Source organism: Varroa destructor, unplaced genomic scaffold, assembly GCF_002443255.2.
Source record: "Varroa destructor unplaced genomic scaffold, Vdes_3.0 BEIS01000003.1, whole genome shotgun sequence".
In the NCBI taxonomy this organism is placed as follows: domain Eukaryota; kingdom Metazoa; phylum Arthropoda; class Arachnida; order Mesostigmata; family Varroidae; genus Varroa; species Varroa destructor.
The window spans coordinates 32,646,482-32,670,987 of record NW_019211456.1 but is presented as its reverse complement, the minus strand read 5'-3'; the positions used below and the strand labels follow the sequence as shown (position 1 = coordinate 32,670,987).

The 24,506-nt window shown below is 45.3% G+C and overlaps 3 protein-coding genes across 3 annotated transcripts; 2 read left to right on the top strand and 1 right to left on the bottom strand.

Annotated features, from left to right (window-relative positions):
* Positions 1-2,218: 2,218 nt before the first annotated feature.
* Positions 2,219-5,724, top strand: LOC111247773 (F-box/LRR-repeat protein 14-like). The gene has a single exon (XM_022799107.2). The coding sequence runs from the start codon at positions 3,160-3,162 to the stop codon at positions 4,675-4,677; it is 1,518 nt and encodes a 505-aa protein (XP_022654842.2). The 5' UTR covers positions 2,219-3,159; the 3' UTR covers positions 4,678-5,724.
* Positions 5,725-19,438: 13,714 nt separating this feature from the next.
* LOC147756837 (uncharacterized) lies at positions 19,439-20,346 on the top strand. Its single transcript, XM_086983450.1, has 2 exons — positions 19,439-19,733; positions 20,214-20,346. Exons 1-2 carry the CDS (start codon positions 19,439-19,441, stop codon positions 20,240-20,242), a joined length of 324 nt encoding a protein of 107 aa, XP_086839576.1. The 3' UTR covers positions 20,243-20,346.
* LOC111247262 (uncharacterized) lies at positions 20,256-20,743 on the bottom strand. Its single transcript, XM_086983451.1, has 2 exons — positions 20,540-20,743; positions 20,256-20,386 (listed from the first exon to the last, which is right to left on the bottom strand). The coding sequence occupies exons 1-2, from the start codon at positions 20,741-20,743 to the stop codon at positions 20,273-20,275; spliced, it is 318 nt and encodes a 105-aa protein (XP_086839577.1). The 3' UTR covers positions 20,256-20,272.
* Between the last annotated feature and the right edge of the window lie 3,763 nt (positions 20,744-24,506).

The window sequence follows — 24,506 nt, the reverse complement described above, 5'->3', positions numbered from 1 at the left end:
TACTTATGCTTAATTGTTGTTGAACGATAGTGAGATGGGCAATCCTAAATTTGGAAATATTAATCTGAACTGAGCTGTTCTACCTCAAAAATATATTCTTTTCAAAGAAGAACCACCTCGAATCAAACATTCCGAACATAGCGAATCCTTTTTCCATTTAGGGATTATAAAAAATGTTCAAAACAATATTTATCTAGTAGGATATCGAGATCCAAACAGGTAATAGCACTATTACAATTAATCAATCCTGCGTTTTCGGATAACCCATAACGACATCTGGCACGGATACGGTTATTGTGGGCGCTTTTTTGTTCCAAGAAGTGCTCGATACGTCCCTGGTGGTCAGCCAAACTGAGTACGCTGCTGACCGTCTGATTGAAGGCCAGTTAGAATCCCAAACATATTCACGTATGTGGGGCGTTTCGAGTACAAACTATTCATTGGCTCGGTCAATTCAGCATATTTGGTTCATCCCTTTTGCCAGTGGCGCACATACATTGTTCTTTAAAGAAGCGGTTAAGCTAAATATCCTCCGGAAACTTTTGCTAATGCTTGAATGCATCGAGGGTTCACTGTAGGGGTCGTATAGCAAAATATTATATACATAATGGATAAAATATACATAAAACTGGTGAAATAGACCACTATATGAAAACTACTATACAAATTATATTTCTAAAAGTCAAAGGACGAACGTTTATCACAGGATTTTCCATGTGATCGTTATGCGCATAACCCGATTCTACGAACAAGCTGGAACTATACAAACACACCAGTGAATCGACAAAATTTGATAAATAAAAATGGCGACTTACAGTGAACAGCAGACCTGAGACATTTGAAGCGTCAGGAAAAATCTTTTTGTTTAAAAAAGTCTTCGATTGAACTGTGTAAATACAATAGTTATAAAAGTGAAATAAAGTGGAACAAAGATCACTCTAATGGATGCTATCCGTCATCAGATATATAACGAGCTTTATTCTAACGTTAAAGTTACTTAAATAAGTAAAGCTGAGGAAGTGGGTATATCCGTTGAGCGGAGAATGGCAAAGGGATATTGAAACAGATGTATGACGTACAAAATCCTAAACCTGTTAATTGTGTGACAAGTACTGAAATCCCTATAGGTCGAAAGACTACACTTTTTACAAAGTGGATCTTATTATCGTAGGCGGATAATACATTTTTTATTATCAAGACGGTAGCTTAAACGACCAATCCTGTAGTTGTTAAGCGCCAAAGGCCGCTGCTTCGAGTCCTATCAATGACTCAAAAAAAAAAAGTGGTTTGGATGAATAAAGAAAACTGTATTTCTATATTATTTTATACTGAAAATTCACTGAAGTATCTAAAGTTAGTTAGGCTGATGCCGCAAATTGACTAACTAAATAAACACCATAAGTATTTGACAGAACCGATAATTGGCTAGCTGTAGCGAAATCCATAGATCATACATGGGCTTCTAGCCGTTTCGATGTTTACGTTAATTTCCTGCTTGCATATGTCATAGAGACTAAACTATGAACTAAGTCGTTTCTATTTTCTTGTTTTTTTGGTAAAAATTGATCAATTATGTGAAAACTCTATTTGTTCGAATAAACAAACAAAAGGCAAACTGCTTATAACTCAAATATACTTTTGTATGGATACAACCCAGAACTGGGGCAAATCGTTTCTTAGCTCTTATAATCGCCTGGAAAACGTACAGCACAAAGGCACTCCCCAACCACGATTACTTCCACAACTACAGTTTCTTGGTACTGGTCTACCACTACGGCCCTGCTATCCTTCCACCAACCACCACTGCTACTAGAAGCAGCAGCAGCAGCTGTTGGACGGCTACGCGCGAACTCCCTTTGGTATTCTCTCCTTTCTCGTCGATGGTGCATTTCAAAGGCGGTAAAGCGATCTCCGCTAGGCTACCCACTCGACTATTAAGAGATAGTGCACATTATTAAGGGATAGGAAAATATGTTCGGAAAAATCCTTTAGTTTTCCTATTTGCAAGTTTACAGACAGTGCAATATCGGCAAACTTTTCGGTAAAGTTTGTTCAGACAACTTTCTGTTGCAGCGGTTCGCCGCACTCTTCCTGGGCTGAAATACTTGCAGGAATGTGCCACCGATGGAGCTACTGTTGCGAGCTGACCAATGAGCGACCGACAGGAAAGGGCAATTCGGAAAGGGAGAGTCGTTTTGAAGACGCTTACAGGTCGGGCTGGTGAGCAGATTGTAGAGCAAGCCGCTAGAGTGTGATGACGTTGGTCCTGCGACGCGGCACTCATGCCCGCTAAAGGCTCAGCCACCGAACTCGCAGTCACCTCAGTACAGAAAAGCAGTTGCAACAGAGGCGGCCGCTGGTATTAGAGAGGTACAAGCTACTGATAGGCAACAAAGAAACAGTGGAAGCAGGGAGCCTCCATAAACAAACCGTTCAACTCGATTTAGGTGTGTTTTATTAAAAACGGACTTCTATTTGTGTGCCTCGATAGTGTATATACGACTATACGTTTGTGTGTAGTACCTTCCTATACTGCTCGTATGTGTAGATGTGAACAAATCGTACTGCGCTCAACCGCTTCCTGTTCCGGCCACTCCACACTGCGCACCGATCGAACAACTGTTCTAAAAGCACTGAAATTGTTCGCGCCGCTTTATGTCTTTAATACTATAATTTCATGCACAGTTCTACATGAACGGCGTTTCATAAGGCGTCCGGATCAGCCTAGAAGTTTTGTGTAGAAGAAGATCTATGCCTAGGAGCCTAAACGCAACTCGGTGCTGTGCTACAAGTGGTGATAGCGAAGTTCTTTACAACTCCTAAAAGCATTTGTACTAACGACATATTTATCTGCACATGTAGAACACATTGAGCACGTCACAAAAACATCTTTTACAACGGTATCACTGCATACTGCCTACACATATTACTCCTGTCATTTCGCCTTACCAGTATCGTCGATTAATTAATGTGAGCTGTGTGTAAATATCAACGCAACAGGGCGTTGTTTTTTTGCTGTTGTGAGGCGAGTGTGATAGAGCGTAAGAACACCAAACTCGCCGTGTCTTCACTGCATTATACCGTTAGTTGTGAGAGAATTCCATATCGATCTACAGTAACAATATTATCCTACCTGTGAACTGGAGTACCGAGAATAGTATGCCAATGGTGTTACAGGCCAACTCGCTTGCCTGGGATAGACGGGCTTTGGCCAGCCAGCTGTTCGCTCAGCAGCACCTTCAGCAGCTACAGCAGCAGCAGCAGCAGCAGCAACAACCGCCACCTCAAACTCAAGATGCCTTCGGAATGCAGCTGCTCCAGGTGGCGGGCGGAGGTGTCGGGGGTGGTCCGGATCCTATAAAAGTGGATCCGTGGCCGTTGACGACGCAGCTGCCCGCGCCAGCCGCGATCTTCCACCCGCTTCATTTGAGCACCCCCACGCTCGAGGTACGGTCACGGCTACAGGCCCCTGCCCTACAACCGAGTCAAACCCACGTGTCAGCACTGTACCCAGAAATTTTGGCAATGATCTTTAGCTACCTAGACGTACGTGACAAAGGCCGAGCCGCGCAGGTGTGTACAGCGTGGCGAGATGCCGCTTATCACAAATCGGTGTGGAAGGGGGTCGAGGCTAAATTGCATTTGCGGCGTGCCAATCCATCCCTGTTTCCATCGCTCGTACGGCGTGGGATCAAGCGCGTACAGGTTCTTAGCCTACGGCGATCGCTACGTGATGTCGTACAGGGGGTGCCTAACCTCGAGTCGCTTAACATGATTGGCTGCTATAATTTAACGGACAACTGGGTGAACCAGGCCTTTCCGAGCGATGTCAGCGCTTTGACTACGCTGACTTCACTCAACCTATCGATGTGCAAGCAGATTACAGATTCATCGCTTGGCAAAATCGCTCAACAGCTGCACAATCTTGAGGCACTCGAGCTTGGCGGATGTTCGAACATCACCAACATGGGACTGTTGCTGGTTGCTTGGGGCCTCAAAAAGCTCAAGAACCTGAATCTACGCTCGTGTCGCAATATATCCGACGATGGTCTTGGACATCTAGCTGGCTCGTCAAAAGAACAAACCAATGGTGTCACCTCACTCGAAGTTTTATCGTTGCAGGACTGCCAGAAGCTAACCGACGATGCGCTAGCGCATATCGCTGCCGGATTAACCAATCTCCGCTCGATAAACCTCTCATTTTGCGCCTCGGTGACCGACTCCGGTATGAAGCAGTTGGCGAAGATGCCGCATTTGCGCGAGCTCAACCTCCGTTCATGTGACAATATTTCAGATATGGGTATGGCCTATTTGGCAGAAGGCGGTTCTCAGGTATCCACATTGGACGTGAGCTTCTGTGATAAGATCGGCGATCAAGGCCTCGTACACGTCTCGCACGGCTTGTGCCACCTGCGTAGCCTAAGTTTAAACGCGTGTCCGGTTAGTGACGAGGGTTTGCGTCGGCTGTCCAAGGCGTTAGTGCACCTGCACACGCTCAATATTGGTCAGTGTGTTCGTGTTACTGATGTGGGATTGGCAGCTATCGCTGAAGGCCTTCAGAAACTCGAGTGCATCGATCTGTATGGCTGTACGAAGATCTCTACAGGCGGCCTTCAGAAAGTGATGCAGCTGAAGGGATTGCGCGTTCTCAACTTGGGTCTCTGGCAAAAACGGTGACATGAGGAGGGGGTGGAGAGGTCCACCCCCGCCCCGATCGCCCCAATGGCGCCCATTGCCAAGAGAAGGCGTACACTTGTCGACTCGATCAAGTCTTCCAGGCCCATTGTGCACCATCAGAGTACTGCTACCACAAACTATCTCCTAAGCTAGACTTGAAACTGGTCAGCTTTACCGGATATCTGTTACAGAAAAATACAGTACTGTGTAGAACAATAAGGCGCTCGCATCAAACTTGAACAAAATGACGAAAGAAGAAAATTTAACTGAAAATTTAATATGAGAAGAACAACAATAGCTGAAGGTGCACTGTGCAATACTACCTCCCGGCTGTCACGAGGATTTCCAGTAACTCTTCTGATTAAGACGAAACGATCACAACGCTCCCATTGAAGACGCAGAAAATAGAGGATTAAGGTTAATCAGCGGCAGGACAAGATATGTAAGGAGAGACTACGTATTTGATCGCCTCGATGATAAATGGAAATGGCGTCGGTGGACCGCTACACAGAGTTGCTTAGAGCAGGGTTCAATATTATTTTCTGTACAGAGATCCCCCTGTATATTGTACAGTACTATATGCTTCTATAGGAACATCTTCATTGAACGGCAGGGAGACGGAGAAAATGACACAGAAAGACAATGAAGAAAAACAATAGATTCTACTAGTATAAATTAGGGGGTGCTGCTGGTTCCATAACAGCCTCTAACTAACCGGCATCTAGCCTGCTGAAGGATAGATGGTGGGTCCGGTATGTCTTCGTGGTTAATTGAATAATATTAGGAATCTGTGTGAGAAAAACAACAACGAGCTGAAGGAATGCAGCAGGTGATTTCCAGGAAGCAGCAGGAAATACGGAAACAAGCACACTAAACAAGCTAAGGGCATGTAGCTCATATTCGTTGGTCTTGGTCGCTAGTCAGGACAACAACAAGGGCATTCATTGTAAGTCCTTTTCTGGGAGTAGTGTTTTGGGACTGATTAGAGTTGTAGTGGTTCCCAACAGTCGGGTTGAAACTCTGCGGAAAAGGTATTTTTGCGTGGATTGAGGGCTGGTTTGGTGGGTGGGAATGAATGGGGCACGAGTAGCGTTAGGGCTCCGTAGGCCGCCTCCACTACCTACTTATGGAGTCAGGAGGCCACGGAATCCTGACTATTGTAATCAAGTGAGGTTAATACTGGACTGACTGCGGCATCAGAAATGGTCTGGATGCGAGCATCAGTAGGTACCCTCATCTGAAAACAAGATCTCAATTGTGCAAAGTGTGTAAATATGTTTAAATGTTGAATGAATAACAAATAAATGGAGGATTTTGTTACCCCGATGTAAAAAAACTTGGACGTTGTCATGATTTTCGTAGGTTCCTTAGCTTGGTTAAATTATCACAGATGCGGCGGATTGCTGATAGAATCGAAGGCTACCAAAAATGGTTTGATTTTGCTTAATGTTCGAAAATGGGCCAGTGTCGATGTTTGTTTAATCGGATTTTTCTTAAGATTATCAACGTTATAAGTACATATATAAGATACATAAAGATGGCGTATTCAGTAATAGTCATCTGAACCAAAGCAGAGACACCAGTAACAGTCGCAATGATACGAACTGCAATTTAGCATAATTTATTTAAACAATAGACCGATAGTATAGACGTGTTTCCATCGCGCAGATATATAGGTGTGTCAGTGAACGCTGGTCGAGCATGTGCGAAGCAGGTGGCGATCGGCAACAGGTTCTCGCTACGGGGGCACGCTCGATATGTGCCTATTCGAATAAATGAGGCAACTGCATGGGTCGACAACACAGCAGTTATTTGGAACAGTAGCATCTAATAGGATTTGGATCGGATGCGACATCAGCCACCACGATAGTTGGACATCGTAGCAAGCAGCACTGCCACAATAGACAGGGCTTTACCTGCCGCTTGTTTTAGCAGCGCCAGAGACCAAGGAGTCAACGACTTCAACGAGCTACTAGAAGACGTCAAACGATAAACTCACGATCGACCGAAAGAAAGACTACGGGTGCGCTGAGGTCACAGGTTGCTGACGATGTAGCAGTCGCAGCTGGCAATGGCCTGCCGGATCGATGCCGCCGTCGCGGCGGTAGGCACCATAGTGTTGCAAAACGGTGTTGCTGCTGATGGCGGCTAGGCGGCTTTTTTTGTCCTTAACCCTAAGGACATTCTGATGGGGATGTGTGAAACGAAGCGGCGACAACAGCAGCGTTAGTAACAGTGACCGCCGTATGCGAAATAACGCGAGAGCGCCGAAATAGGCGCATATATATATCGAAAGGAGAGAGCTGATGGATAAGGCATATCTCTACAAGGCGGCCGTGCTGAGTGCAGTCGGAGACAACAGAAATAATAGCTTGTCGGCCATAGCACTGGCCAGCGAGTGATCGGCCACGGAGGATTTGCTGTTGCTACTGCCTAAGCCGTTCCAGCTATTCCTGCTACGACGGAATCCTAACGTGTGTAGTAGAATGAAATACCATAGATAACAGTATAGTTAGACGAAGTTGTACGTTAGGGATAAGTCGCAGAATATACCCTATGATGTAATACAAGTATTGATTTTGATACCTTTTGAGGAAGCGGTAATACCGAGAACAACAAGTGGATAGTCACATAGATATGAATGAGGAGGGTGCGTGTACGACGAACAAGACGACGACCTGTTATAGTATGCCGTTTATAGAAAGCGCAAGCACTTTATGCAGGATTTCTGAGATAATCTTTTACGAAGAATTAACACGTACAAGGCGGAACGGGGAACGGTCATATAGGTGTATATAGTCGGTCGACTAATGGCCATTACCTTAATTCAGGTTTCACGAATTGCTTAGAGGTACGCTGGCTTTAAAAGTTATTATAAAGGACGTTTTTGAACTTACGATAGAGACGATCTCAGCAATGGATATCAACTTAGCTGGTTCCGCTAAATAATTGCGTAGCCCGTTGAACAGTTTATATATATATAGCAACATTTTGTTTTATTATAAAACGAAACACAAAGTTCTAAAATGTTAGGTAACCCTTGAACTAGTTTAGGATTAGAACATACGACACGTCGATACGAAATAATTAATCCAGAAATTAGGTTGATGCGGTTCATTAGTAGACTATTGGCACGGTTGGTCTACGCGATTAAAGACTGACTAGCTAGAAAGTTCAGAAAATGCCTGCCTATGCCCTAAATGAAAATTTGCAAAATTCTTGTTTGAGACTGTAAAAAAAAACGTTTGATTGACATTTAATATTCAACCACACTTTAGAATATTTCCAGCATAAAAAGTCACTTTGTTTATTGATTGACAGAAGCTGACAGGTTTATTGTACTTTTCTTCTTTCTACTTCACAGCCTAATTCTCTTAAAATATAAACTGTTCTTTATAATTATGTTTAATATATCCGAAGGCATTTATCTAGTAGTTGAAATAATCTGCAGTGTATGTTTTCAATTTATGTTAGAGATTCCGTTTTTCTGATCAAGTGCCTGCGAACGAATCTGCACAATCTGGTCGCATTCAATATTTGGTAATGTTACTTACATAAATTACTGCTAGTTACATCAGTAAGGCGTAGAAGTTAGTTTTTAAGTCGGGCTTTGCTCTTTTCGGATCGCTTACCGCCACAGGATAAACATACTTTTCAATACTAAGTTCCGCGACGACTGAAAAAAGATGTTCTCGCCTTTGACAGCTTTAACTTGCAATACGAACAAAGAAACGCTAGATGTCAATACGAAAACAATAATGTTTGCTGGGTCCAGTCGAAGGTAGTACCCGGGTCCGTAGTATGAGTCAGTTATAAAAACTGACCCAGCAAAATCGATACCATTTCAGGGCATTTTCTGTGTGTAGGATGTTATTCAGGTTTTCGTAACGTCAATTACGACAATTCGCTGAAATCAACATGTCGCTTTGTGCCGTATCCAGCAGCAAGCTTTAAACGTTAGCAAGTTCCTATGTAAGCATTTTATCCGAAGTTGCATGTACTTTTTTTTCTTTATACATTCAGTATGTTAATTACTTATCTAACTTAAAATGTCCAGACTAGGTTCGATTTGCTGATGCTACAAACCTAGATCCTTGCCTTATTAGAATGCCGACCAACACGAATCACGCTAGTAACTGCATGTGTGGGCAGATCATGCATCTCCGTTTCCTAACTTTAAAAGTTTTATTTAGGTGAAGTACTGCTCTAGCAGCTGGTGGAGTTAGAAGCCAAGCAGATTAAATTGTTGGCAAATCATGAAATACCCGTGCACTAGTTAGGCTGCTCGTACAGATCGGCTTATGCACCTGACATCGAGCTTTGCTTTCTCCGATCAGACGCAATCAGAGATCACAAAAATTGCTTCGGAGGTGATGGTAGTTGGCTCTAAACGCCTGCGAAAGCTCCTAGCTCTGTGTGTCGATGCTTGAGCCACCACAAAGAAGGGGCTGCTGAACGAAGCAGCCCAGATGAGACTTACGTAGTTCTCAGGTATCTGAGCGTTGATTCAATCAAGAACGGTCTAAACCGAGCGAAAATCAGCTTGCTATCATTGGAGTTACTACGGTAAGGTGAATTCGAGATGAACAAAGTGCTAGACCTTCCCGGTGCTAGTGCTGCCACTTTTTGGATAATCGGTCCCTTCCAGTTTAGTTATGGTACGATACGGACCCCTGATGTGGTCTGACTGCATGTGCCTATATAGCTGAGGTGATTGACACAACGCTGACGATAGTGATGCTGGACAGCGTCGGCAGCAGAAGCAACAGACTGGAGATGCGTGAGAACGGACGAACAACTCAACGCGGTGGCCATGAAAATCACGCTCAGAAGCCGCGGGGGTCCAAGCACAATATATACACTGCTAAGCTGGCCTTGTTGAATGTCTTACCGCGGCCTGTTTCGTTACGATTGATGGATGTTCAGCTTTATGGGGAAGAAGCACGGTACTTTGATTTTTGCCATGGGCGTAGGTATAGTTAAGAAATTTAACAGTGTCAACTGGCACATATGAACTTGATTCCCTCGATTAGCTCGATTTCACTCATAGGCGGAACAACGGAGACAGAAACACGTGTTGAACAATGACTCTATGATATTAATCCAGTGGAATCATATCCCTAATCAGTAAAATTTCTCCGCAACGAATGCTCCATATGCAGACACACTCGTCTCGATCTTCATTTTCATGAATCTGCTCTTAGAAGAGCAGCGCGACGTGCGACAAGCTACCCCATACGATGACTTGCGGATGTATATAAGCAAACAAAAACATGGAGGTCTAGCTGGAGGCAAAGCTCAGTTATGATGACGCACGCCCCCATTTACTTCTATTCGCTCTCAGCGTACGTGCTGGCCGCAACAACAGACATGACTCCGGCTTTGAACTCGTTCCGATTCTAGGTGGCAGACGAACGATTGGACGGGTACGGGGCAAAGTAACGCGACACTTGCTAACCACTTCCACATTGAATGGCGGCTGTCTACATTGCTGATAGCAAAAGATTGCCGATCGTCACTGTGGTCTTAGTCGGGAGACGACGGAGCAACAAGCTGGTTTGTCGCCTGCCGACTCAGGGAATGGTCGTACCTCGAATGCGGTCGTGTCGCGAACACACCGAGGGCCTTATGACGTCGAAGTTTCTTTGTAAAGCTGCATGCGCCCAGAATCTAAATGCAGTTTAATGCAGATTTTGCGATACTATTTCGATTCAGCGAACTTAGATGGTTTTAATAGCTCATGCGAATCGGAAAGAGAAGATGGCTGCTTGTTTATATAACAGTGACAGCCTGTCCCTTCTAAGACTACTGGGTAATCGGAAGTTACTAGATCGATAACTTGAAAGTTACGAACTGCTTTGACTGTAGTTTATGTGCCATTTGTCAACCAACATGTCTCAGGATATCGGGGGTAGCAGTAGTAACAATGTTAATTACGAACCAGAGATCCAAGCTCGTACGCTAACGATTCACATTTGGCTTAGAGCGAGTACTAAAAATTAGAATTATTGAAAACTTCGAACGACCTCGTTTTAATATCCTAAAAACGAATGCCGGATTCAGCGAATTTCCATACATGGTTCAGCTTGATAGTTTTCGAATCATCTTGAAATATGTAGCCATGTATGTGATAATACGCTCTATTCTTAGGTAAAAGACGAAATACGGTAAAGCAATGTGTTGACTATGTAGTAGTCACTGGTCGGAGATTCACCAGCAGCTTTATTCTGGTTCTGGGTCAGATGTGGATTCCGACTGATCAACCGATCGACGGTCGAATGAACAACGGGCAGGCCGGCTGATCCCCACCTGGAGACTCAGCTCGGAGCTAACTACGCCAAGAGTGAGGCACCAGCACTGCCAGCCACGACCCCTCGTCCGCCAAAAACGAAGCGGCCGATCAACCAGCCAGCAAGCAAGTAAGTGAACCAGGATTCATCGTTCGGCGCGGTAGCCTATTTCATAAGCGTCAGAGCACCGATCGCAAGCATTGATTGGTTTTCGTGACGACAACGGCGACAACAAACGGCGATATTCGACGAACTCGTCGCAAAATCCGAGCTTTCCAGCGGTACCGCCTACCCCACAAATAACGCGTGTTTTTAACTGCGAATCACCAACTATGCCATAAACATGTCCACCGTTCTACTTTGCCCTTTTTAAAAGCCTTGGCTTCGAGAATATGGAAATACCTTGTTTATGAAACGATTTTGTGGGTTATCATCGTTATCTTATGCAATCGCAGCGAAACGTGAACTTGCTATTGTTGGTTTCTTTCTCTAAGTATCCCTCAGAAGAATTGCATTGCGTTGCGTTATCTCGTTTCCTATATGCTATGGCTTGTTCTTACTAGCTGCTGCTCATTGCTGTACTTCCTGTCGACTAACCGTTTTTGTCTTGTCTTGCTTACAAGCCTACTGCAACACATATTGGGGGCTGGCGTTTTCAGTACTACGGTCCGACCTATCGCTCAACTATTTGGGGCGGAGCGGCCGGACCGTGTGGGCTACAACGCTGTCAAACTGGTTCTCTGCCATCGGCGTTTGCGCGCGACGAGGCGTGGAATACTTGGCGCAGAACCACTTCCTTCGGCAGCAAAGGTCCTCAGTCGCAGACGCGCAAGTAGTGGTAGCGGCAATAATGCTAGTAAGGGCGCTGCGGGCGCACTTTTTCTCTAATACTCCGTCGTTGCTGGTACAGCTGCTGTTGGTGGTAGCTCTGCTGCTGGTAGAGCTGCTTGGGCCTGGCGATACTGTGTGGATAGACCTGCAGGCGCCGGGCCTGAACAGCCGCTTAGCTGGCTTGCAAGCTAACCACCTATAGACCAGAGTCCAGGTAGGGTCGCTTGTTTCAAGGCGTCTGTCTGCAGAACCAGGAAAGTTGCGCTCACAAATTGCTCACAGCAGTAGGCTAGACTGCGTCGCAAAACAACCGCTAGCGGAGTTCAGCGGTGGCTATCATGGTATGGCCGTTCAGCAGTTGGTGCTCGCTTTTGTGCATAGACGCTGGTAGGAAAAAGATGCCGGCGGTAATATATATATATATATATATGTGTGTGTGTGTGTGTGTGTCAGCAGAATGCTCAGACAGAAGAACTAAACCACCCAATGAGGCGACGGCGCCGTCGCTACTATTGGCATGCTTTTGCTCTGCGGATAGTGGCTGTTATTGGTGGCCCTGCTTGTCTGCTAGTTCTGGGGTGTCGCCACAGGCCCAGCAGAATGTTCAGCCGTACTGGGTCGTCCCGGTAGGTTTCTCTATATTTTACTTGTCGGGCTATCTATCTATCTATCTCTACCTCTTACCTTCTCTCTCTTGTTCGCTTGGCCGGTGTCCCGGTGGCGCATCAATGGCCATTATTGTGCTGTTTGAGGCCTGGGCTGTAGGTTGGAGGTACCTAGAGAAGGCCTGTCTACATCGGAGAAGAGAGGCTTTCTAGGCTGGAGGAAGGGGAATGAGAGGAGACTGAAGGGGGTGTTGGAGGTGTGGGGGAGCTTGGGGTATAGCTTAGAGCCAGAAGAGACAGGTGGGGTGAAGGAGCGGGTGAGCACAGTCTAGTGTAGAGGAATTTGAAGGCAAAGGGACGATGTGAAACAAACACTTCAGTATAGAAGTCCAGTACAGTCTAGGAGTAAACGGCGCAAAGGAACTGGCTTCCCTGAACTGCCGGTTCTGTTTTTCAGAGTTTTATTTTCCCTTTCGTTGCCACTATAGAGGGAAAAGTCGTGCAAGTGAATTTTACTCTCATCGTTCAGTTCTTAGAAAACTTCAACGGAATTTTAAAGTCGATAATGATCCAGGGTTAATACAGGATTACTAAATAAAGAGTTTGTGAAACCTTTTTACTATCATTACATCACCTTTTAGTACTCTGATTTGTTTTATTTGCCGTTATTGTCTAAGCAAATTGCTTAAACAAAATTCAAAATGTAGAGTTAAGGGACTAATGCATCCGTGGAAGTTATTTTAACAAAATGGCGTTGGACTAAAACATTTTTAGTATTTCCCAAATGTACAGGTTACCTTACCTATGTACAGTGTCGATAAATATAAATTTGTTAAAAAATATATATATATATATATATCAGGAATGATGATAGCGGCTCGAATATGTGATGGTATAGCACGTAGCCATTGTGATCCGCTTTATCTACTAGAGTTATATACACAAAACTTTTTAGATATGCTTCCTATATAAATTTATCATTAAAATTCGCACCCACTCTCACAGAAACTCTCTACAATAATTTTACGCAGGCCATGGCCTCAGCGATAACAGCAGCTTTGGCCAATTACCGTATCGAGCGTTTGTCATCGATTTTGCCTGGAGATACAACAGGGAATATAGATTTCAACCTATTTATCAATACTTTGCCATAGACCTAATCTGGAGATCCGACGGCCTGGAAAGCTGGGCAACTCTGCGATGAAAGTTTTACAATCCTACAATCATAGGACGTTCAAAATCGTGCACTCTAGTGAGGGTAAATCTAAGGGTAAGTACGTAGTCACTTTTGTTATTTACTGCTGCCGCCTTGTCCCATCATTTGACATAGATTTTATCAGCGTATCTACCGTTATGTGATCGTTTACAGCTTCCCGCTGCTTTCGGACTTTTCCTTTATGTAGGAAGATCACCATTCTATCCTACTCATGGCGGTATTTCAACACCAGCAGCAGCAGCAGCAGTAGCCCCAGCATCATGAATTACCATTGTTGTTTCTATCTACAGTATCGAATCGGCTTAGTCATCCCGCTTGAAATTCCGTTTGTTGTCAGTTTCGTTCGGTTTAGTTCGTAGATGACGCGTTTTCTTGTCCTTCAGTCGTTGATATAGGCAGCCGTGAATGGAGACAGGGACGGCACTACCTCCACGTTCGGGTGTCGATCTCAAGACAGGAGCCCGAAAGAGGTGCCCCTCTGGGGCGCTTGGTTCGGGGAAACGCCCGCTTGTTCGACCGCCCGCCCGCTCGTCCGTTCGCCCGTCCGTCCATCCGTTGATCTGTCCATGGCTGAACCGAAATTCTCAATGTTGAACTCCGCGACTATGTCCGGTTTTTTCGTTGCTACTTTGAGTAGGTGACGATGGCGGCTCCGGCCAGTGCAGCCGACATGGGTACTTCGGCAACTATGTTCGTGCGATGCTATTGCTGCTGATACAGCACCGGTCACTAGCGCTGCTTTGGCAGTAGACAATTTTCATCGTCTTTTTTTCTTATGATTTTCGTTGTTGTTTTCTGTTCGACCGCTCCTACGGACTGTTTGCTTCTTACCTTTCTTGCTCCGCTCGGTGCCTGCGCCTAAGGCCGCTCCTGCTGTTGCTACTGCTACTGCTGCCCTCTCGTCGGCTGGTGAGCCTTACGCAGTTCTATCTGCCGGCTATGGCCGAGTGCAACGCACGGCTGACCGACAGAGGGAGGGGGCACAGGCCAAGAAAAAGAAGCAAACGCAGCGTTAACTGAACAATGAACGCCTCTGCCCCGTATTCGTGGTCCCGCCGCTTTCTCTCCTCTTATATTAATGCCAGCACAGGCGACAGCAGCAGCAGTGGCGGATTCAACTGAACCAAGCAGTGGCCATGGCATCATTGCCAGCACGGGACCAGCAACAGGATCTAGTGAGAAAAAATCCACAGCTACCAACGCGTGCGTCTGTGATGCTGTTTGTGACGTAAGCAAGACAGCAGCGGAAAGCAACTCCGCTACCTGGCTCGACTGCGTGCTTCGCCTGCCTGCCTGTTTCTCTCTCAGACGGCTATAAGTGTGTTCAGTATATATATATATATATACACATCTATATGTGTCTCTGGATGTGTGTATGAACCTCAACCTGAGGCAACGGCAAGAAAGGAGCGAATAAGCCGGCATCAACTGGCTCGGGTAAATCCAGAACCGGCTGAATCCAGAGCTGGATCCGACATCGTCCCAAACTTCGTCACTGTCGCTAGTGGTGAGCAGGCATAAAGGCAGCAGCCACGCAATCGGCAGGTAGACAGGCAGGCAGCCGCAACGCCCTAGCAACCCACAGTAACTACGACAGTATATTTATATACTACTACAGACAGACATTCAAGTCGAGCATAGCCAAACCACAGCTAGAGGCGGACCCGACGAAGAGGCGATCCGGCGAAGCCGTCGACCGACCGACCAACCGACCGTCGATCGGTGGAGCGACTCAGAGCAGCAGAGAAGAACCTACAAAGAAGCACGAAGACCGAGAAGCGACCAAAAGAAAAAGACCGGAATGGTCGGGTAGAAGAAGATCCCCGTGGATTCAGCAGCGAGTTTGGTTAGCGACAGCAGCGAATGAAAGACTGGGATGACGACGGGGACGAGGAAGAAAACGAAGGAGGACGAGCACGAAGACGGCTGCGTAGCAGAAGCAGAAGCAGCGGCTGCTGCCGCCGATGTTGCTGCTGCTTCTGCTTTAAAAGAGAACGAAAAAGAAAAATGGGGAAGGGGAAGTCGGAGAAAGAACGGCGAAACGCCGAGGGGCCGGGTGGTGTGGCTGTTCTTGCCGCTGTTCAATTTGAGGACTACAGCGGCAGCGATGGAGAACTCGAAAAGGAGCGAAAAATCATGAGAGCAGTCGAACGCGAGCGCACCCGTTGACGGGCCCGACTGCAGAAGCCGATGACTGAGACTGCTTAGGCCTAGAACTCGGGGGAGGGTTACTATTGATAGTAGAACGGTGGCGATCGACAATTACGACGAAGTCAGAAAACCCACTAGCCGATCGGATCGCCAAGGCGACATCAAGCAGCGAGCGGCAACGACATGGTGGCCAGCAGCGGCCGTTCCCGAGATCTGCTACTGCCTCGCCGATCATCCTATATGGGAAAGAAGCGTCCCCTGTGCAAAATGACACAAGGATGACAACGTACGACAGTATTCATGCGGCCAAAATGACGGAAGACTTTATAGCATGTTGTATAAAGAAGCGTAAGCGACGTCAAGAATTGCAGTCTAATTCTCGCGGACGACAGTGTAAAGGAGGTACTTCTTACGTTACATATATCGTTTAAGTTGCGCAATTCGTACACGTTAGAGGGCGCATTACTTGGTAGCCTACAGTATACTTCATGCGAAATTGAATCTGAATACAATTTTTCTTTTTCAGCGAATACGCGTATTCAAGTCCAACTTATTTTTAAAGTGTAACGGAAAAAGCGCTCAAATGCATTTCTGTTCAAACTAACGAGCACCTTTACTTTCTTCGTGGGGGTATCGACCCTCGAAAATTGGATACGTTTGATCGAGTTAATGGTGCATTGGCTTAGAAAATCGTCTGCTAAGCTCATGATTCTGAGACTCTCAACAACTGACATAACCCCTTCAAATTGCTAGTTAGTCAAGAAAGCTGTTTTAACTCTAAAAGGAGTGACTCAATTCCTTTGGCTTCTGGTTATTTCTAAAACGTTTTTCTTTTGACCGACGTGCTTTAAAAGATGGCTCAAAGTATTGTTAGAGTCTAGTAAAAACGGCATTGTAATTAGGCAAAAATGTGCACCTAAATACTATATTTGTATGTATATGCATGTATAATGATACGACGCATCGGTTAGCTGAACGCTTTTTGAACCTTGCCTAAAATGTATTGTTTTCATGAGTACTAGGGCCTCCTTTGATACGTTCCGTGGGTTTGAAGACCGCTGATATTCTGTTACATCTCTTCGTGTGAGAAAAACCCTCTATCACTGCTGAGATGTGAATCGCACATTGTGGAATATTTGGTGACATGTACCCAGTCGATCCATTTAGTTTGACTAAAAACAATCATAAAGCAATATATTGATTACTTATTTAAAACTTGCTCAAGCCAATTGTACCGCCTGTTCGTAAACAATCATATGATAATTAAGTGCGTTTTCAAAATGGCCAGAAGTGTGATACGTACGGGTAATTTAATTAGCTATTTGTTCGATGCACCTGTTTCATGACAACACCGGTGCACTCCATACGACACAAAAACTACAGCGACCTAGAATAACTAAGAAACGTACATTCTACTCATATATGCGTTAACCGATGTTGCATTTTCTACGGATCGTGTTATGACGCAATTTTCATCGTCAAGACCTAGCGTAGCAGCAAGAACCGTATCGGAATAACAGCGGTTATGCGTAATATAAGGTCTACCCCTAAACCCCCTGACTTAGTACTATTTCCTCTCCGGGGATTCACATCACGCCGTTGATCCATTTTAGCCTCACGCAAGGTTTAGTGATGATCCTACCAAGTGCACATATTTGAGTTCGGCTTTGTTGAAGAAGGCTGTGTTGTCATCAGTGGTGGACTATTTCCTTTTTTTATATCCTAACTACAAATTTCGGAACCTTCTTGCCCTGCCCTGCCAGCGCAGCCCTATTTGTAGCATCACTGAACTTTATGTGATACTTGTATATATAACCCGCTGGTGCAAGCACCGAAACAGTTAATGAGATTTTTAAAGTAAAAAGCGCTACGGGAACGTTTTCTGCTTTATGTGTAAGGCTTTGTTTGTAGCCGTTTGCTGTTCCCCCATCGTTTGCAATATTTCCCGTTGCTCATTCACACACAGTGTATGTATTATTACACGCAGCATTTAAATACATCGTGTTCTGCTGCTTCACAATCAGCAGCGTTACTGTGACCCAACCTTCGGACCTCGGCGCTCAGCCTGACTGAAGTATAACAGCGAGCGGTTTCTCTCTGTCCTTAACAGACGAATCAGTGGACAGACGGGAAGGCAAGTGTTCGCCAGTTTCTTTTGGCCAAACGTGCGGGGCACTAACAGAAAGAAGAAAAAAGACAGAAGGCCCTATACAATATTTATAGGGCTGACTGCCCTACGACCGTCTGCCGTCGCAGCAGCAGTTCTGAGCTACCGCTAACAGCAGTAGCATCACCGCAGACATCATCACTGCCGCCGCGTCTACCGCCGCCCTTACTGTCGCTGCTGCCGCTGCTGCTATAATATTAATGATATCATCATAACGGGGCTTGTAGTAACGGCGCAGTCGGAGGTTACCAAGTATGGAAACAGGAGTATCAACTACACAGAGCTACTACGGACATTGCGGCCACTGAAACGATACCAGCAGCCACTGTGATACAACGACAACTGCTACGATTAAGTCAGCCGTCGGTTGTACGTGGTATCGCCGCTGCTGCATTTCGGCGTCGGTCGGCCGGTCGGTCGCTTAGCCGTTACCGTCTGGTTCCCCAGGCCCCGTTTTTTCCGGCCTGCCTAGACATCTATGCTTGCTTGCTGCTGCTGCTGCTGCTGCTACTACTAGAACCGCCTAGCTTGATGAGTCATTGGGTACGAAAATTTTTATTGAATTTTTAATTAGATCTTATTCATCGTCGAAATATCCGCCCAACGGACTCGGACTCTATCTATCCCGCCCGACAGCTCGGCGGGGATGAGAATGAATATAAGAGATCGACACGCGGCGAGGGAGAGATAGAGAGAGAGCGCGCGAAGGAAATTGGTCAGAATGACGAAGTATAAAGAGCGAGAGAAAGTGTGCCGCTGAACAGCATTGTCCAGTTGTATATATTACTAATAACATGGTGATATTAAGCGAGGTACGTACACTGATTTTATGTGAAGTGCTGCAAGTAAGCTAGAAAACTTAATAGATTCACATCAAATACCGCGCCGAGCTCAATTAAGCTTACCGGCTTAACGTAACTTGCAAGTACTATCTTATGGCTGGCTCGCTGCAGGTTGCTGTTTGATAGAATAACGGAAGTTCTTTTTTTTTTTACAATGTGTCTATACCATTCCTGGTGATTCCATTTACATGTGGCTCATACAGTCCTTACCAGCTGTACATTAAATATAACGTTTAATCCTTTCGAAATGACATCGTTTCGCGCTGTTTTGAGCTACAGATTTTCCAATATACAATACAGAGAAAATCGACAATATGATGAGAAAAAATAAAGTAAACTTTATTTTTATCCATACGCTTATCGTGTGTTACTAGAGCGCAATAAGCTACGAACGCCGAGCAAACGCTGCAGCGTAGCAGTTCCCGCTGGCCAAGTGTTTGCCAGGCCATACGACGTGCCGCATCGCTTGGCAAACGACCATCCGTTCCAAAACAGCATCGCGGGCGAGCTGCCATCAGCAATACAGGTCGTCGACGTTAGCAACGCCTCGTCTTGCCTTGCGTGCCGGTGCATTCCTTTGTATAAGTAGGAGTAAAAAAAGAACAGCAGCAGTCGCTCGTCGCTGTAGTGACATCATTCCGTCCCGTTTGCAGGACCAAATGAGTACGACGGGATCATCACCTTTAACCCGCCCTGAGACGAAGGCTACGATGGAAGCGCCATCGACAGCCGCCGAGGCGGCTACACCAGCAACTGCGACGGCGTCGGCAACCCCGAGGTGGTCCATCAGTGCAAAACGCAGTGGTCCAATGCAGCTCGAAGCGTTGTGGAAAAAACAGGAGTCTCTGAAACTCCAACACGTGCGCGTAAAGTCACGAGGGAAAATCAAGCAGGATATCGCGTTCGTGACTCTTGGTTCGGATCGGGCCTTTTGCAGGTTTAAATGTATCCCTGGTAAGCATGTGGCACAGATAAAGCCCTTTTTGCCATAACATAAGACGGCAATAGATCCATATATGTTGAGATATAGTAGTTGATTACGTTTTTGGGGCTCTTCTAGTTTTGCATCATTCAATGTTCAGCGACGGTTTCGTACCCGATCAGGTGTACCCGACCCGCATAAGGATACAGGTTTCATAACCATGATGTAACTTATGTTTAGGGGATACAGAATGGTTTGAGATTTCTAGAAGCTAACGAATTTTGCTGCGAAGAAACATAACCTTTATATAAGCAGAACGGGTACGACAGATAACGACCCCCATCTAATTTAAAATTCGACTAGCGCGAACGCATTGAATTAGGCAGTGAAAAGTTCTCTAGTTTATGTTCGCATGTAGCTACAAGATATACTATTTGTTCATATTTATCTTCCGACCAAAAACACCCTTCATATGCACTACCCGTGTTCTCTGTCAATGGCTGCTGGCGTAGTTGTCACTAAAATCGATGCAGACCGGTAGCGAAGATAGGAGCCTCAACTGATCCCGTCACTATTTCGACAACGGTGACGTTGCGCAAATCGAACTCGAGTCCGTGTTGCCAGGAGCCGTAAGAACGACAGTTGCTGGATAGGAGCGCGGTTGGTAATCCGCGTGCTGCGATTTCTGAAGGAGCACGGACAAGACGGAAGCTAACGATGACAACGGTGAAGGATACAGAGGGAAATGACTCTGCGTATCAGTGTTATGAGATTTATAACAGATTCTCGAACATCGCTAATAATAATGATGCTACTACAATCCATATAGATTAATTACGTGTGATGAGGGGCAGTCGAACGTCGGGAGTCGAACGTGGCAAACGGGGTGCGTTGTAACCTCACAGTTCATTGGGTGCGGTGCCAGCGGTAACAGTGACGATTCGATATCGAATAATTCAGTTATTTGGAAGGAACCGCACGACGACGACGACGACGACGACGACGATGATGATGATGATGATGTGGCTAGCCAATAAACCATGTCCACTATTGAACACAATAGAGGACTCCCTCACAGTCCCTGATGTCCAACGCGAATACCACCTATAAAGTAGGTGGTGTGACTGAGGTCGAAGCAAATACGAGAATCATAACTAAACATAATAGCATTGTATTAATAGATATGTATAGGTTTTAAATAGATGCGAGCGTATTCGTTAGCGTAAAAAAAGTGGTCTGCGTAAGTTTATTACGAGTGAAACATTGCTATAGTTAGCAAATATCCAGAATCCTACACTGGTTCTTAAGATGCACTGGCTGGGAAGCTACGTGGGGCTTGATTCCGAAATCCGCTTTTTAGCCATGTAAGTTCGAATAGTATACAGCGTAGCTTGAGTTTTAGCCAGCTGAAAACGCACTGTTCAGTCCATAACACAATGTGCCTCACAAGGGTAAGTGTAGACTTGTCGTTATTTCAATTGTACGAAGATTCATTGCGCGTGTATAGCTGGACACGATATCTTCAGTTCACCTTATTTGCTATCGTGGCTGTCAGCCTTAACCGCACCGGATTTGTCCTGGGAGCTTTGGCTAACCACCCCTGGCCGGCCAGCACTAGTTATTAAACTCATCGTCATCCCCACACATAAATAAACAAACAGATACCGTCCATCACCGTGCTCTTACCGCAACCGCAACTAGTACAGTTTCTGAAAATCTAGTTCAAGAAAACAACAATAACAACGCACACGGATGGATATCTCCCCAAGTTGCTTTTTTTGCCACGGGAAGGTCCCTAGTGTAAAGACGTAATGGCATCTTAGATATGCGTATATGTAAGGCAAAAAAAATCATTAAATTCATTTTAACTTGTACATATATGGCTACTGGAACCCTTAATCCGTAGATAGGTTGCGTGCAAGACGGTGCTCAATGTACACGATGATATTCCCGTCCAGAAGTACAACAGTGGACGTAAAGATCAGCGATGTCAATAGACGACCATAGTCAAATGTACAACGCACTGTTCTAGCCGCAACGTTACCACCATCTTACTGCTCATTCTCGACTAAGTCGAATGAAACGATTATACTCGCCGACTGATGAAGTCACATAAATCGATGGACCGACAGGCAGATGGATGGATGGATATGAATAAATCTCTAGCTGCATTTTCCTTTTCTGTCTTCTTCTCGCAATACGAACGTCTTCTGCGATTTGACTATCGTCACATCTGTCGTTCGTCACAGTGACGCCATTGTGATTACAATGCTGTTTCGTTGCTGAGCTGCCAGGGCTGCTTCTAACGATGCTTGCGGTGGTCGTCCATCGCTCTGATATTGCTGATTATGGCGCCTGTGACGGTACTTTCACGATGGAGTTGCCAAGGTGTACTGCTGCTGCTGCTGCTGCTGGTGACGCTATGGGCAGCGTATACGCACTAACCTGTACTTATGTAACCTTACTAACCTGTGTAGCAGCGTCAAACGCCCCCAACAAGATTAAAAACAGCGGAAATGGCAACAACAGACCAGTGGTGATGCTGTTCTCTGGCGCGGCAACATCGGTGGTAATCTTTTAGCAATGTTACTAGCGTCCATGTCGCCTCCGTTGCCTAATCTCCTCCATCAACGTCATATCATTTCTTTCCCCTTCCTTTTTTTGCTGGCCAGTTGCTGGAGTTGCTGCTGTCGTCGCCGTTGTTGTTAGTGTAAGCGCTATTCGTTTGCCCGTCGTTCTACAGCGTGAAGAAGTCAACGGAACTCTAACAGCTCTGGCGTGGTAGCTACTAGAACATCTGCGACAGTTATGTCAATGTCTTCGTCGAAGTTCTCGCCGATTTCTCACCATCAATGAAGATTATGGTCGTGCTCGTGGCTGCGATGCCGATGATCTTGATGGCGTTGGGAAGCACAAGGCCGTTGGTGATCACAATGATGTTGATGTCGATGTCGATTATGGCGGCTTGTCTGTCGACTTCGTCTTTCTTTTTTATTCTGAACCGCGAGAGGGATGATACGAGAGGCTGTTTTTATCAATTCGAAAGAAGATAGTGGCGACCGCCTAAACATCAAGCCGACGCACTCGTAGGTCACCACTCTAATTCCGCTTCCGTAATAGCTGCGACGAAGGTTTCAACTCTGTCCACGGCCACTACCGAAAAGTCGTCGCTCATCATCAAATATGGCCGTCAACAGTAAGAGAAATAGTGACAACAAAAATAGATATCAAACGGTAACGCTGTTATCGCAGTACACCCGTCATTACCTGTTCCCAGCAGACATAAGTTGCTCTCATCCAATTTCCTTTACCTTTATTTCGTTTCACAAATTTCTTTCATGTAACAGACTCATTGATATTACAAATAATTTACCATTTCTAATTCGTGCTACGTACCACTATCAAAATCTACTGTTATAGGCGCAAAAAGATAATCCCGCGTTAGCTGATACACCGGCAAACAGCATGGACCTTTCTCTACCGCCGACGACAAACTCAACAATCTACAATGTGCATTCGCTGTACACGGTGGTCATTCTAACAATAACTATTGCTAGAGCCAATAGCACGGTTTCCTCGCAAAACCCCTCAATGCGTTCGAGGAGAGCAACACATGGCCACTGAGCATCCAATAACATCAAGAGTTGCGTTCAGACCGGACGCTGGTTCGAGCTGATTGTCGCACCTTCGTTCGGGTGACTGAATTGCTTAAGGCCTACTATCCTGGTTTTAAAGATGCCGGTGGTGAAGTTCTGCGAGGTTAACTCCGGCTCTGCGACGTATTCTCGCGTTCACATTGCAAGGGGTCGTCGAACACCCCTAAAATATCACAAAGCGCGTATTATGCACTGTGTGATCAATGCGCGAGCCTGTATATCTGTGAGCATGGTTCTGCGCTATATGTATGCGTGTCTAGCGTTATGGCTGGCACAGTTTCAATAGATCCGGCGACCGCGGGGGTGAAAGAAGGGACCAGACCTTATGGATGAATACGAGAAATATGCACATGCGTTCACATTCTTGCATGGAAACTATATGTACGGCTAACCAACGAATAGAAAGCGAATGTCCTGCTACCAAAGAAAGGTCGAAGAATAAAGATCAGACGCGTACACAGAACCTCACTATCAGTCGGTACCGTCGAGTTTCTGGATTAGATGGGGGTCAGTCTGCCGCTTGTGTTGCGAGAACGGCGTACCAGCACAGTAGAAGTGGGTTTAGTTATAAGTCGGACACATTCACATGGGAACTATATATATATATATATATATATATATATATATATATATATATACAGACAAAATGGCAAAATACATGAATTACTCATTCAACGCTGTGCTTCACTCTTATAAGTGTTTAAATACTCTGAAATTATGTTCAGAAGCTTTTTCATTTTCCTGTGTTTAATAAGAGCTATTATTTTACACATGTAACTAAAATTTCGATTTTTCGCGCGTTACAATCTAGAATTATTTTAGTACGTGACTAAATAATAGTATAGTCAATCATACACTTTTTGTGGTGAACTGATAAATAAGGTCCTATAGGATGCGTAATACCATCCAACTAGCAACAACTTTTCCAAGTAAGAAGAAGAAGAAGAACTTTTTCAAATACTTATCTGTTGATGGTTGAATATTTCCGCAAGTTTTATTTTGGGTTTGGGTATCAAAGATAAGCTTGTCAAGTGAATCTGCGACACTGACTTTTCGGTAATGTCAAGAAGCAACCCAGGACATTTTTCCAAGGTACCATGAAGACTTTACAGCTAGGATATAAGAACGTATCTAGTAATCATCTTCTCT

Coding starts and splice junctions, on each gene's coding strand:
- LOC111247773 (XM_022799107.2), top strand. CDS start 3,160: ATGCCAATGGTGTTACAGGCCAACTCGCTTGCCTGGGATAGACGGGCT.
- LOC147756837 (XM_086983450.1), top strand. CDS start 19,439: ATGAGTACGACGGGATCATCACCTTTAACCCGCCCTGAGACGAAGGCT. Junction 19,734..20,213: donor CAGGTTTAAATGTATCCCTG/GTAAGCATGTGG, acceptor CTGCTGGCGTAG/TTGTCACTAAAATCGATGCA.
- LOC111247262 (XM_086983451.1), bottom strand. CDS start 20,743: ATGGTTTATTGGCTAGCCACATCATCATCATCATCATCGTCGTCGTCG. Junction 20,387..20,539: donor TCGACTGCCCCTCATCACAC/GTAATTAATCTA, acceptor GTGCTCCTTCAG/AAATCGCAGCACGCGGATTA.